At 49.6% G+C, this 15,439-nt stretch overlaps 1 protein-coding gene across 3 annotated transcripts in view; it reads left to right on the top strand.

The window, feature by feature from the left end:
- The window catches only part of DYNC2H1 (dynein cytoplasmic 2 heavy chain 1), an 852,364-nt gene that overhangs the window by 279,794 nt on the left and 557,131 nt on the right, over window positions 1–15,439 (top strand). For all 3 annotated transcript variants that reach the window (XM_075337457.1, XM_075337458.1, XM_075337455.1), the window contains exons 31-33: window positions 4,116–4,254; window positions 5,057–5,265; window positions 12,804–12,986. In XM_075337457.1, the coding sequence (XP_075193572.1) occupies window positions 4,116–4,254; window positions 5,057–5,265; window positions 12,804–12,986 (531 nt within the window). The remainder of the gene's footprint in view (window positions 1–4,115; window positions 4,255–5,056; window positions 5,266–12,803; window positions 12,987–15,439) is intronic.

Here is a 15,439-nt window from a genome sequence, read left to right as displayed (position 1 = left end):
CCACCATATCCGCAGTTCACATCCCGGGCGTAGAAAACTGGGAAGCAGACTTTCTCAGTCGCCAGGGCATGGACGCAGGGGAATGGTCCCTTCACCCGGACGTGTTTCAGGAGATCTGTTGCCGCTGGGGGATGCCGGACGTCGACCTAATGGCGTCACGGCACAACAACAAGGTCCCAACATTCATGGCTCGATCTCAAGATCACAGAGCTCTGGCGGCAGACGCCTTAGTTCAGGATTGGTCGCAGTTTCGGCTTCCTTATGTGTTTCCTCCTCTGGCACTGTTGCCCAGAGTGTTACGCAAGATAAGGGCTGACTGCCGCCGCGTCATCCTCGTCGCTCCAGACTGGCCGAGGAGGTCGTGGTACCCTGATCTGTGGCATCTCACGGTCGGCCAACCGTGGGCACTGCCAGACCGACCAGATTTGCTGTCTCAAGGGCCGTTTTTCCATCTGAATTCTGCGGCCCTCAACCTGACTGTGTGGCCATTGAGTCCTGGATCCTAGCGTCTTCAGGATTATCTCAAGAGGTCATTGCCACTATGAGACAGGCTAGGAAACCAACGTCCGCCAAGATCTACCACAGGACGTGGAAAATATTCCTGTCGTGGTGCTCTGCTCAGGGGTTTTCTCCCTGGCCATTTGCCTTGCCCACTTTTCTGTCCTTTCATCTCAATCAGGACATCTCCTTACCCTCGTTTTGTCCTCATCCAGTTCACCAATGTGAAAAGGATTTGCACTTGTTAGATCTGGTGAGAGCAATCAGACTCTACATTTCTCGTACGGCGCCCCTGCGCCGCTCGGATGCACTCTTTGTCCTTGTCGCTGGCCAGCGTAAAAGGACACAAGCTTCCAAGTCAACCCTGGCTCGGTGGATCAAGGAACCAATTCTCGAAGCTTACCGTTCCTCGGGGCTTCCGGTTCCCTCAGGACTGAAGGCCCATTCTACCAGGGCCGTGGGAGCGTCCTGGGCCTTGCGACACCAGGCTACGGCTCAGCAGGTGTGTCAGGCAGCTACCTGGTCGAGCCTGCACACTTTCACGAAACACTATCAGGTGCATACCTATGCTTCGGCAGATGCCAGCCTAGGTAGGCGAGTCCTTCAGGCGGCAGTTGCCCACCTGTAGGACGGAGCCGTTACGGCTCTATTATGAGGTATTATTTACCCACCCAGGGACTGCTTTTGGACGTCCCAATTGTCTGGGTCTCCCAATAAGGAGCGACAAAGAAGAAGGGAATTTTGTTTACTTACCGTAAATTCCTTTTCTTCTAGCTCCAATTGGGAGACCCAGCACCCGCCCCTGTTTTTGTATACACATGTTGTTCATGTTAAATGGTTTCAGTTCTCCGATATTCCTTCGGATTGAATTTACTTTAAACCAGTTTATAATTTTTTCCTCCTTCGGGCTTTTGCACCAAAACTGATGAGCCCGTGGCAGCACGGGGGGTGTATAGGCTGAAGGGGAGGGGCTTTACACTTTTAGTGTAATACTTTGTGTGGCCTCCGGAGGCATAGCTATACACCCAATTGTCTGGGTCTCCCAATTGGAGCTAGAAGAAAAGGAATTTACAGTAAGTAAACAAAATTCCCTTCTTTTCGGACCATAAGACGCACTTTTTTTCCTCCAAATTTTGGAGGAAAGTGGGGGTGCGTCTTATGGTCTGAATAGTGTATTATATGTGGATTATATGGGGCTTGAGGGGCAAAGGGACGGCGCTGAGAGTGGACATGGGACATGGGGAGCAGACACCGTGTTATTTACGGTAGTTCCTGCTCTATAATAGCCGGCACACATGGTCTCTCCGCAGCCGCCGGCATCCAGCAGCTGCTGGGGAGATGTCTACTTGCTATTACAGAGCAGGATCAGCGCTGGCGACGGTAGCAGGAGCGGTGCTGGCGGCGGGAGCAGGAGCGGTGCTGGCGGCGGGAGCAGGAGCGGTGATGGCGGCGGGAGCGGTGATGGCGGCGGGAGCGGTGCTGGCGGCGGCTAGTGTATCATCACCACTCTGGTGATGAAATGACTGCCGCTGCACGTTACCTGCGCTCAGTACGGTGGACAGTCTCCTCCTCCAGGACAGCACAGCCCTCCCTCCTCCCCACTGGCCCTGCCTCTTCATCACTGTTACCGTACTTCCTGGTTTCTGATGCCGCGACAGGGCCAGGCTTAATGTACATCATTATCATAGCTGGAGTCTGCTCCGGTAAGAGGTTAACCGTTACAGTACAGTAAAGTATAAGTACCCCCCCCCCCAATAAAGTACTGTACATTATAGTAAAAATCACATTACTGTGCTGAACTAGAACTCCAAGCATGCCATACAGGACATGCTTGGAGTTATAGTTCTGCTTATAGGCAAGAAGATATTGTAAGAATAAACCACTTGACATGAATAGAACCCCCATAGCAGTGTCAGCAGCAGATCCCCCCATAACAGCGTCAGCAGCAGATCCCCCATAACAGCATCAGCAGCAGATTACCCCATAACAGTGTCAGCAGGAGATCACCATAGCAGTGTCAGCAGCAGATCCCCCATAACAGCTTCAGCAGCAGATCCCCCTTAACAGCGTCAGCAGCAGATCCCCCATAACAGCGTCAGCAGCAGATCCCCCCCCATAACAGTATCATTCGGATAGTAGTGATGAGACGTTCTTGGGATTTCCCTGATCATTAGAGGAATTTCTGGACTTAAAGCTCAAAGTCAGAAATAATGGTTGTCAATGCTGCTGTTGAGTTGTTTACAGTTACATTAGTGAAATATTACAGTGTTATTTAGGTTATTAAATATTTTACCACATTTTTTGCTTCAAATTTTTTTTTTCTATTTTACACTTCTAAAATCTGGGTGCGTCTTATGGTCCGGTGCGTCTTATAGTCCGAAAAATACAAGTAAATAAAATTGTAGGAAATTTACCAATGAATTGTGCTTCCAAGAGGTCCAGGAACAATAAAAAAAAAGTTTTATTTTAAGTGGTTCAATACAACACATTTTGGCCTTTTGAGACGGCCTTCTTCAGGTGAAAAATGTCAGTACACGCACAATCATGTTACCAACCACACTCTTATCTTTGTAAATGTATTTTTTCTCAGAGAGATGACGCTTATCAGCCTATTGTCAGTGGTCTGTATGAAAATTGCAGCGTTTGTGGCTTTAAATTATTTGGAGAATCACTTGGGGGAAAAAAAAAGTAATTAACATTTTGAACAATAAATTAAAAAGGAGGCATTCCATTTCAGTTCATTAGATATAAGGTGACTATTAAGGGCACGTTACACGGTACGATTTATCAAATGATATGTCGTCGGGGTCACGTCGTTAGTGATGCACATCCGGCCTCGTTTGGCATATCGTAGCGTGTAACACAAATGAGCGACTGTGAACGAGCAAAAATATTCACCTTCTTGTTGCTCGTTGACACGTCGCTCATTTTCAAAAAATCGAACGTCCTTCTGTGCTTTGGTTGTTCATCGTTCCCGTGGCAGCACACATCGCTCTGTGTGACACCCCGGGAATGATGAACTGCAGCTTACCTGCGGCCTCCGGCAATGTGGAAGGAAGGAAGGAGGTGGGTGGGATGTTACGTCCCGCTCATCTCCGCCCCTCCGCTTCTATTGGCCGGCCGCTGTGTGACGTCGCTGTGACGCCGAACATCCCTCCCCCTTCAGGAAGTGGATGTTCGCCGCCCACAGCGAGGTCGTTTGGAAGGTAAGTACGTGTGACAGGGGATTACGACTTTGTGCAACACGGGCAAGAAATTGCCCGTGCCGCAGAAATGATGGGGGCGGGTGCGATCGCACAAGAAATTGATATGTGTAAAGCAGCATTTACCGGCTCCTGAATGACCAATCTATCAATCTGACCAATCTTTTGTTAATGTAAGTGCTGTATTATACGTGCCGTGGCATGCCAAGTTTCCTTGACCACCGGGTTTTGCCTCTCAGGCTTTTTCTCAGGTGTGCTTCCCCAGAAGAAGCCTCAAAAGAATCATGAGGGTCTGTGTCCCTATTTATGCCTCCCTCTGATTGGGAAGCATGTATCTGCTGACAGTTTCCCTTTAAGGGATAATTTTAGAGAATTTCGCTTCTTATCATATTTGTATTGTCTCTTCTGTTTTAGATCCTGTGCCTAGCTGAACAGATTCAGTTCACTGAAGACGTGGAGACGGCCATACGTGGTTCTAACCTCCATGAGGTGGAAATAGAGCTAACGGCTAAGCTGGAGCATTACACCAGTATTGATGATACGTCAGGGGCAGGTAAGGAGCTGCTTTTCTGTGCATGTCCTACATCTTTATTAAAATCTGCACTAAATTAATTACTAGAGGCCCCTATATGTATACAATTCAGCCAAACTTACCCATTTTGAGGGCTCGGATGACCATCTGAGATGTATAGAGTCCGCACTACTCTTCACTGACATCTGATGTCAAGGGAGATAAGTTTCGGAATGTTCAAATTAAAATGCCAGATCCTATCATTTTCAGCAATGGTAAGATAAGATTCCCGTCCTCTTTCCATTGAATACATATTAAGGCTAGGCTGAGATGAGCGTAGGGGAGATGGGAGAGAGATATTTGTGGGTCAAATGAGCGTTCAACCGATGGCTATCTAATGTGTATGGTCGGCTTAAAGGAGTTGTCCACAAGTTGGACAACCCTCTTCTTAAATTCCCGAGTAAAATATTCAAAGCTTATACACCCCTTCCATTCCGGCACTGTTCCAGCGGTGTCGGCTCTGGCTATCCTGGCGCTCGTGTGACATTGTTACCTGAGTGCTGCAGTCAATCAGTGGCTGCTGATTGGCTGCTGCCTATTTCATCATAGAGGTGTCTGCTCTGAAGAAAAATGAATGAGCAGCAACCAATCAGCGATTGGCTGCAGCACTCATGTAACATAATGTCACACGAGCGCCAGAATAGCCATTGCAAACAATGCCGAAACAGCACCGGTGTGGCAGGGGAGTATCAGCTTACTTGGCTGACTCTTTAGGAAGGGGTCATGCAATGCGTGGATTCGATGTAAGACTTCCACTTCATTTTTTTTTTTCTTTTCACTTTAGATGATGCTGAAATATTGGAACTGAAGCTGAAGGCGCTGATTCTGGATGTCATTCATAACATTGATGTGGTGAAGCAGCTGATCCAGGCTCAGATCCATAGTGTCAATGACTGGGCCTGGAAGAAACAGCTGCGATTCTACATGAAGCCGGATAAGAAGTGCTATGTGCAGATGGTTGATGCTGAGATAGACTACACCTATGAATATCAGGTATATCCTCCAGGTATCCCACTAATGGTTCCTTAGGATCGGTCGGTTCACATTCTGGTGAGCCTTTCACATGCCAGGAGGACATCCGTAGACATCAATAGAAATCCAGGCTGCATCTATCAAGTGCTATAAATTTGATATACTTGTCTTGACAGATTTCCTTTAATCATTTAGTGCATTTGGATGTTCCTGTATGTCCCTGCCAGGCCGTGCATGTATGGAGTCTAATCCACACATGTAACAGGTGCCGGCTGTGTTATACAGCCAGCATCTGCCTGCAACAGCAGCAACCGGTGCTAGCTCTGATTGTTGCTGTTTAACCATTTGTTTTAACCATTTATTTAGATACCGTTGTCAATCACTGACAGGGGCATTTAAATGACTGTGATGTGCGTTTAGACCCGTTTATACACCTATTGCCCCCCCCCATTAAAGGCCCCCATTACTGCCATCATTTTACTCCTGTCCTTCTAAGAAGACTAAATAAAGAAAAACTAATGGGGCTAAAGATTTGCACGTTATAGCAGATGTCTCACAGAAGATGATGGGCGGGTAAAGAATTTTCTTTATCGTTCCTTTGGGAGACCCAGACCATGGGTGTTTAGCTTCTGCCTCCGGAGGACACAGAAAGTACTACACTTAAAAGTGTAGCTCCTCCCTCTGAGCTTATACACCCCCTGGTAGCCAGTCCTAGCCAGGTTATTGCTTTGTGTCAGGAGGCATACATCCACACATGCATTCTCATCTGATTTGTTTGACTTTTCGAAAGAGTTTGAAGAAAAGCGGGTCCATGTCTGGACTCCCGGCATGTCCCTTCTCAACCCACTGTGTCGGCGGTGTTGTTAAGGTTGATATACAAGGCTGCAGCCTTACATGCCGTGCTCCTTCACCATCCCTTCTGGGCTCTGGCTTGAAGTGGGAGCCAGCACGGTCTCCATGCCTGGCAGGAGTCTGGTCTCCATTCACAGCCCCTTGAGGATTCTGTTGGACCGGAGCACTCATCCCCAGGGACATGGCCCTGCGTCTCAGCAGCTAAGTACCTGAGACGTTTATGTTGGGGGTCCCGGTTCTTTATTGTAAGGGGAGAGTATGCTGTATGTGATTGTTTTAACTTTTCCGGCGGGTTCTCTATCTTTTGCCTGAGAACCACGCCGATGGTGCCTGCTTGTCGGCCTCGCCGCTTAAATTTAGGCCCCGGCTTCGCCGGAGGCCTAGTTTCATTTTCCTGCCCTCGCATGTCACTCATGTAGAGGGACAGGTTCGGCTCCTCCCGGCGGCCGTTCTACACAGGGGAGGGACACTCCCCACTGCTGGGACGTCCCTCCTTCCCTGCAGGTCTCTATAGCCCTCCAGTTCCCGCTCTTTTATAGGAACGCCCCCTAGTCCCGCCCCCTCTCTTCGCTCTGGCGGCCATTTCTCAGGCAGAGTTCACTCTGCTCTGGGACATCCTGCATTCTGCATCTCTGCTGAGGTGCTGCGACTGGGGGACCGGGCTTCGGGATCTGGAGGGCACACAACACCGCGCTCAGTGGTCTGGTAAGCGACAGCCGGTCTCCGGTTGTGGACCTCTGTATATTCTCCCTGGGGTTTATTCTCTGCAAAGCCCCCACTCCAGCAGCATGTCTCAACAAGGAGCAAGGCTCCAAAGCTTTATTCTGCATGCACTGCATGTAAGCTCCTGCTGCCTGAGCCGAGCATTTATCCACACTGTGATCGTTGCTCTAACTTGGCGGTGCCACAGCCTGGAGTCTCACCCCCAGTGGTCTCTCAGGCTGCTGCTGCACCTGTGACTGAACCCCCGGCCTGGGTAGAGTCTTTTTCTAGGTCCATATCCCAGTCATCTGCTGAGTCCATGGGACTTTTGTCCAGGACTTTGATGAATATGCATCAGCCTCCCTCACAGGGTGCCTCTAATACTCTTGACAGAGGACTCCTATCCTCTGACCTCCGTCCATCGGAACTCACGGAGGATTCATCATCTGATCCCAGACCCCGTCCTTCTAAGAGAAGGCGCAGGGTTTCCTCCCCCTCCCCATCCCACGGCTCTGTCTCAAGAGATGACTCTCAAGATGAGGAGGATGCCCTCACTGGGGGCTCGGAGGCTATGTATCCCATCGATTTCTCTGACGGTGACTCAGATCTTAGTGATTTGATTGCTTCTATTAATTCTGTGCTGGATCTCAATCCGCCAGTGTCAGAGGAGCAACTCTCTTTGGCAGAAAAACATCAGTTTACCTCGCCTAAGAGAGTGAAGAGTGTGTTCTTTAACCACTCCAGTTTTCAGACCGCTGTGACCAAACCCAGGGCCTGCCCTGACAAACGCTTTCCAAAGCGTGGTTCTGATGACCGGTTTCCATTTCCACCTGAGGTGGTCAAGGAGTGGTCTCACTCCCCAAAGGTAGACCCTCCGGTGTCTAGGCTATCAGCCCGGACCGTTGTGTCGGTGGCTGACGGCACCTCACTTAAGGATTCCACTGACCGTCAGATTGACCTTCTGACCAAATCTGTGTATGAAGCTGCGGGGGCCACGTTTTCCCCGATTTTTGCAGCAGTGTGGGCTCTCAAAGCCATCTCTGCTTCTCTAGAGGGAGATGCATTCCCTCACCAAGGAATCTATGCCTGAGATGGTTACCTTAACTGCTCAGGCTTCAGCTTTTTCATCTTATGCCATGTCTGCCATGCTAAAGGCTGCTCACCGCACTGCGGTGGCTTCAGCTAATTCTCTTGTTATCCGCAGGATTTTGTGGCTTCGAGAGTAGAAGGCAGATGCTTCTTCCAAGAAGTTTCTTGCTGGGCTCCCTTTTGCTGGTTCACGGCTGTTTGGTGAACAGCTGGATGAAATCATTAAAGAAGCTACTGGCGGGAAGAGTACTTCCATGCCACAAACCAAGACCAGGAAACCCGCCCAGGGTAGGAATCAATCGAGGTTTCGTTCCTTTCGTTCCTCCAACTGGTCATCCTCTAAGCCTTCCGCCTCGTCCGCTAACTCAGCCAAGGATCAGAAATCCAACTGGCGCCCAAAAGCGCGTCCGCAGAAGACCGCAGGAGGTTCTGCCACTAAGGCAGCTTCCTCATGACTCTCGGCCCGCTCCAGCCACGTCCTTAGTCGGTGGCAGGCTCTCCCACTTTGGCGATGCTAGGTTAAAGCAAGTCTCCGATCAGTGGGTGAGAGACATCATATCTCACGGCTACAGGATAGAATTCTCTTCCAGCCCTCCAAACAGATTTTTTCTCTCAACTCCCCCCTGCTCCAAGGCCGCCGCCTTCTCGCAGGCCGTGGCGTCCTTGCAGGCAAACGGAGTGATTGTCCCAGTTCCCGCTCAGGAACGGTTCAGAGGTTTTTACTGAAATCTCTTCCTAGTTCCAAAAAAAAGGACGGTACCTTCCGACCCATCCTGGATCTCAAGCTTCTCAACAAGCATGTCCGGGTGCGGCATTTTCGCATGGAGTCTCTGCGATCAGTCATTGCCTCTATGACCCAAGGGGAGTTCCTGGCGTCCATCGACATCAGAGATGCCTATCTACATGTGCCAATCGCAGTGTCACATCAGCGTTGGTTACGTTTTGCGATAGGAGAGGATCATTTCCAATTCGTGGCTCTCCCCTTCGGGTTAGCCACGGCCCCTCGGGTATTCACCAAGGTCATGGCGGCAGTGATTGCGGTCCTGCACCTCCAGGGGTTAGCAGTGCTTCCTTATCTGGACGACCTTCTGGTCAAGGGTACATCCAGCGCAGACTGTCAGCGGAGTGTTTCGCTCACTCTCGCCACCCTAGCCCAATTCGGGTGGATTGTCAATCTTCCCAAATCCACTCTGACTCCGACCCAGAGTCTCACGTACCTAGGGATGCAGTTCGAGACTTTGCCGGCACTTGTGAAGTTGCCCTTAATCAAACAGCAGTCTCTCCGGCTAGCGGTGCGCTCTCTCCTGAGGCCCCGCCGTTATTCCCTCAGGCGCCTGATGCAGGTGCTGGGTCAAATGGTGGCCTCCATGGAGGCGGTTCCCTTTGCCCAGTTCCATCTGCGTCCTCTGCAGCTGGACATTCTCCGCTGTTGGGACAAGTGGCCTTCCTCCTTACAGAGGTTAGTGGCTCTGTCGCCACGGACCAGGAGCTCTCTTCAGTGGTGGCTTCGACCCCTCTCCCTGTCCCAAGGGCGCTCCTTCCTGACTCCGTCCTGGGTGATTCTCACCACGGATGCCAGCCTATCCGGCTGGGGAGCGGTACATCTCCACCACAGAGTACAGGGCACTTGGACTCCGTCCGTGTCAGCCCTTTCAATCAATGTGCTGGAAACCAGAGCTGTGCTTCTAGCTCTCCTAGCCTTTCACCACCTGTTGGCGGGCAGGCACATTCGAGTCCAGTCAGACAACGCGACAGCGGTTGCCTACATCAATCACCAAGGCGGGACACGAAGCCGCCTGGCAATGTTGGAGGTCCAACGCATTCTTCAATGGGCGGAGGACTCCAAGTTCACCATATCCGCAGTCCACATCCCTGGCGTAGAAAACTGGGAGGCAGATTATCTCAGTCGTCAATCCGTGGACGGTGGCGAGTGGTACCTGCACCCGGCAGTGTTTCAGTCAATCTGCCGCAAGTGGGGCACTCCGGACGTGGACCTAATGGCATCCCGTCACAACAACAAGGTTCCGGCTTACGTGGCTCGCTCCCACGATCCTCAGGCCTTCGCCGCGGACGCTCTGGTTCAAGACTGGTCCCAGTTTCGTCTGTCCCACGTGTTTCCCTCTCTAGCTCTCTTGCCCAGAGTCCTGCGCAAGATCAGAATGGAGGGCCGTCGAGTCATCCTCCATTGCACCGGACTGGCCCAGGCGAGCTTGGTATCCGGACCTGCTCCAACTGTCCGTGGAGATGCCGTGGCATCTTCCGGACCGTCCAGACCTGCTCTCGCAAGGTCCGTTTTTCCGCCCGAATTCTGCGGCGCTCAAATTGACGGCGTGGCTCTTGAGTCCTGGATTTTGACGCCTTCTGGTATTCCTCCTGAAGTCATCTCCACTATGACTCGGGCCCGTAAGTCTTCCTCCGTCAAGATCTATCACAGGACTTGGAAAATTTTCCTGTCCTGGTGTCGCTCTTCCGGCCATTCTCCTTGGCCATTCTCTTTGCCGACCCTTCTGTCTTTTTTACAGTCCGGTCTGCAGCTAGGACTGTCCCTCAACTCTCTCAAGGGACAAGTCTCAGCTCTATCAGTGCTTTTCCAGCGGCGTCTCGCCCGGCTGGCTCAGGTCCGCACCTTCATGCAAGGTGCGTCTCACATCATTCCGCCTTATCGGCGGCCCTTGGATCCCTGGGACCTTAACTTGGTCCTCACGGTATTGCAGAAACCCCCTTTCGAGCCCCTTAGGGAGGTTTCTTTGTATCGTCTTTCTCAAAAGGTGGCCTTTCTAGTTGCCATAACTTCTCTCAGGAGAGTCTCTGATTTGGCTGCGCTCTCCTCAGAGTCACCTTTTTTGGTTTTTCACCAAGACAAGGTAGTTCTCCGTCCGACCCCGGACTTTCTTCCTAAGGTGGTCTCTCCCTTCCACCTTAACCAGCATATTTCCTTGCCTTCCTTCTGTCCGGCCCCTGTTCATCGCTTTGAGAAAGCGCTGCATACTCTAGATCTGGTGCTTGCTCTCCGGATTTATGTGTCTCGCACCGCTGCGCTTAGGCGGTGCACCTCTCTTTTTGTGCTACCCACAGGGCGGCGCAAGGGTCTCTCTGCTTCTAAGCCGACCTTGGCCCGTTGGATTAGATCGACCATTTCGGACGCCTACCAGAGTACTCAGGTGCCTCCCCCGCCGGGGATCAAAGCACACTCGACCAGAGCTGTCGGTGCCTCTTGGGCTTTTAGGCACCAGGCTACGGCTCAACAAGTCTGTCACGCTGCCACTTGGACTAGCCTGCATACCTTTTCGAAGCACTACCAAGTGCATGCTCATGCTTCGGCAGATGCGAGCTTGGGCAGACGCATCCTTCAGGCGGCTGTCGCCCACTTGTGAAGTTAGGCTCCGCCTATTTCTTAGTTTTTTCTGTTTATTCCCACCCAGGGACCGCTTTGGAACGTCCCATGGTCTGGGTCTCCCAAAGGAACGATAAAGAAAAAGAGAATTTTGTTACTTACCGTAAATTCTTTTTCTTATAGTTCCGTATTGGGAGACCCAGCTCCCTCCCTGTTGCCTGTTGGCAATTTTCTTGTTCCGTGTGTAATCACTGGCTGTTGTCGTGGACAGAGTCTCCTGTTGTTCCGGTTCTTACTCGGTTCTACTTGTGGGTGGCTATTCTCCTTCAGCTTTTGCACTAAACTAGCTAGGACTGGCTACCAGGGGGTGTATATGCTCAGAGGGAGGAGCTACACTTTTAAGTGTAGTACTTTGTGTGTCCTCCGGAGGCAGAAGCTAAACACCCATGGTCTGGGTCTCCCAATACGGAACTATAAGAAAAAGAATTTACGGTAAGTAACAAAATTCTCTTTTTGTCTATCTCACCCTTTTATTGGCTCATTCAGAAATAATTTGTCCATGCTCCGATCACTGGGGGCCACGCAAACTCCCGAGAGGTGTTGAGCTACATTGTTTTTGTAACTCCCATAGAAATGAGTATGCAAACTGTGTCGCTCAGTTCTTCTCAGCTGTTTGCTCCGAGCACTGTACGCTATGGGGCACAGTTCCTATTGTGTGTAAAGCACTAATATTTGTGGCTAATTGCACTATGTGTCGAAGAGAGTAGTCAGAGATTTCTGTATTGCTTCATTGAGGACACAGGAAACAATAGGTGTATGCTGCTGCCATTAGGACGCTGACACTAGGCAAAAAAATTTACTCCCCGGCTGGTTATGCCCACCAACTTGGAACCAAGCTAATCCGTTTTACCTTAGTGTCCGTAGGAGGCAACCACGGTTCCTTTTGGAGCGTTTCTATCTTAGAGCTATCAGCGCTATGTTTCCAGAACAGCATCTTTCAGACGTTCAGATTCTCTGTTCGTGATTCCCGATGGCCATCACAGGGGGCTAACAGCCACCAAGGCCATCATTGCTCAATGGATCCGATCTGCCATCTTGGAAACCTATTGAGTAAGGGATAGAAAGGCCCCACTCAGTGTTACGTCTCACTCTACCTGTGAAGTGGGAGCCTCCGGGCTGTATGACATCAGGCCTCAGTGTTATACAGCTCTGCATGGCTACCACCTGGTCCTCTGTACATACTTCTAACAAGTTCTACAGAGTGCACACTTTTGTCTCGGAAGATGCCATCCTAGGGAGGAAGGTGCTGCAAGCAGACGTTGCCCGGGCTTAGGTCTGAGCTTGGCTTCCTTCTGGTTTCTCCCATCCTCGGGACTGTTTTAGGACGTCCTATGGTTTCCTGTGTCCTCCAATGAAGGCTCTGAGAAAGAGATTTTACGAAGAAAATCCATAATCTCTTTGAGAGTCTCTTCAAGCATCAGACGCTTACAAAAGGTTTTCTAGATTTACTTTTTAAATATTTGCCAAATAGGGCATTGATTTTCTTGTAATTCTTTTAAATTTTGCTTATATTTGATCTTAGGGCAATGCTCCCAAATTGGTTTACACCCCTCTTACAGACAAGTGCTACCTCACTCTGACTCAGGCCATCAAGATGGGCTTAGGCGGGAATCCATACGGTCCGGCTGGAACTGGTAAAACGGAGTCTGTGAAGGCGTTGGGTGGACTTCTTGGGCGGCAAGTGCTGGTTTTCAACTGTGATGAGGTAAAAATGCTGAATTGTGTGTTGCTCGTAATGATATTGATGGCTATACTCAGACTTAAAACAGAGCGTGAAGAATAGCTCCTCTACTTCTATGTTCATGAGATATCCTAAGGGTAGGTCTTTATTATCAGCTAAGCGGTACACCCACCGGTCAGCTAGTTTTGGATATTAGCAGTTGCCGAGCTGAACAGCACATCTCTGTCAGTCAGCTGTATAGCCGCCCCCCGCCGAATATGGCAGATTCATCCTCTTTCAAATGAATAGGAGGGGACTTGCAATACCTGATGGCGGGCACTAATCAGTAAATGAAGTTCAGCTGTTTCGCTCTGCAGCTGCTAACATCCGCCACTGAATATAGCTGATCGGGAGGGGGGGAGGGGGGGCGCATGTAGGACTCCCACTAAACTGATATTGATCAATTCGCTTTAGGTCATCAACATAGGAATAGTGGGGTAAACCTTTTAAGTTGTGTTGTTGTACTTATACAGTGTGTCCACCCATATCCTGTCCACCGCCATTAACTTGAGAACGGCGGCAGCTATAGGCATAGAAGTGGTGTCTAGGTATAGTAAAGTAGCCATGCGCTACGAAATGAAACCACCTATAGCGCCACCTGGTGTAAAACAATGGAGTTAGCATTTTTATCTTGAAAACGGAACAAGATAGAGAAAAAAAGTGAATTACAAAGTTGTAGGGCATCATCAATTCAATACAAATCGACACCTTGCATACAGAAATGCTATGATTAGGACGTGTAAAACTCACAAGGCTGCGGACTTGAAGCGATACCTCATGGAGACCTTTTTACAAGTCCTTGGGTATGGTGGCTGTGTGGAGTGGCCTCCACGCTCACCTGACCTCACCCCATTGGACTTCTTTCTGTGAGGTCACATCAAACAGCAGGTGTATGCGACCCCTCCACCAACATTGCAGGACCTACGACGACGTATCACAGATGCTTGTGCAAACGTGGCACCTACCATATTGCACAACGTGCAGCAAGATACAGTATGCTGTCCAGAGTCCAGATGTGCATTGCAGCTGACGGGGGCCACTTTTAGCATCAAAGTTAAATGAGCGCCATATGCGTGACCAGCATTCAATGTTTTGGGGGGGGGTCATGGGTTTCATATCATAGCATTTCTGTATGCAAGGTGTCGATTCGTATTGAATTGATGATGCCCTACAATTTTGTAATTCACTTTTTTTTCTCCATCTCGTTCCGTTTTCGAGATAAAAATGCTAACTCCGTTATTTTCCACCAGGTGGCGCTACAGGTGGTTTCATTGCGTAGCGCATGGCTACTTTACTATACCTGGACACCACTTCTATGCCTATAGCTGCCGTTGTTCTCAAGTTAATGGCTGTGGACAGGATATGGGTGGACACACTGTATATTTCTGACAAATTCTTGGATAGATGTCAGGTTGGGATCCAGGATAGACTAGGTATACACAACACTTCTGGCGGTGGTGCACGAGTAGGTTCAAAATCCATATCAAAGTATAAACTGAAATTCTGCACTCCCGGTGCACTACTGATCACAGCGGTGGATGCCAGGTTCATTCAGCGCCGCTCACCATGCTATTACAGGACCTTAAATAGGCACACTGATAAAGATCTTGCATGACCGAAACATCTGTGCTGGTACATTTTAGTCTAATAAATAAAATCACTTTGCACCATTTACCTGGCGTGCCGCGTTTCATCTTATAGGTTAGGATGCAAAATTTGGCACATACATCAATGAGCTGTTATTAGCTCCGACAGCGGCCATATATGTATACAGTGTGCAGAGCTGGAACAGCACAGTGTTGTGGCCATTATCCCACACTACAGCTCAGCTCCTATTGAAAGTGAATGTTATGCTGCAGTACCCAAGAATGACCACTATTCACTATATGGCACTGTGCTGTTCCTGCTCCATTCACTGAACATATCTGGCCAACGCAGGAGCTGCAAATAGCGGACCCATGTTTCTGACCATCACCAACCTAAAATTGATTATCTAAGTATTGGACACCCCGAATGGACTTCTTGCCTGAAAGCAGCTTCATCAGGGCCCTGGGGAGAAGGCTATGAAAATCAGATTCATATAAAAGGAAAGCATTGCAATGAATATGCTAAAATATAAAAAGAATATTGCTTACCTAATACATTTTCTGCTGCTATGGTGGTCCTTGCTGGTCTTTTATTAGTACAGTGATAATGTGCCAGTACAGTGACAGTGACGGTGAATGAATGCAACTTTCATGCGGGTTTATGGGCACGTCATCTCTGTAGCAAAGTAATCAAAGACCAGTGGCGATCACCAGAATGGCTGTGGGTGAGCAGCAGAGGATTTCACAGGCAGGTTGTAATTTACCATATTTTTCGTTTTGTAAGACGCACCGGATTATAAGACGCATCCCAAATTTAGAGATAAAAAAGATAAAAACAAAAATTATGGGGTC

Source organism: Anomaloglossus baeobatrachus, chromosome 2, assembly GCF_048569485.1.
Source record: "Anomaloglossus baeobatrachus isolate aAnoBae1 chromosome 2, aAnoBae1.hap1, whole genome shotgun sequence".
Taxonomy (NCBI): domain Eukaryota; kingdom Metazoa; phylum Chordata; class Amphibia; order Anura; family Aromobatidae; genus Anomaloglossus; species Anomaloglossus baeobatrachus.
This window is presented reverse-complemented; position numbering and strand designations above follow the sequence as displayed.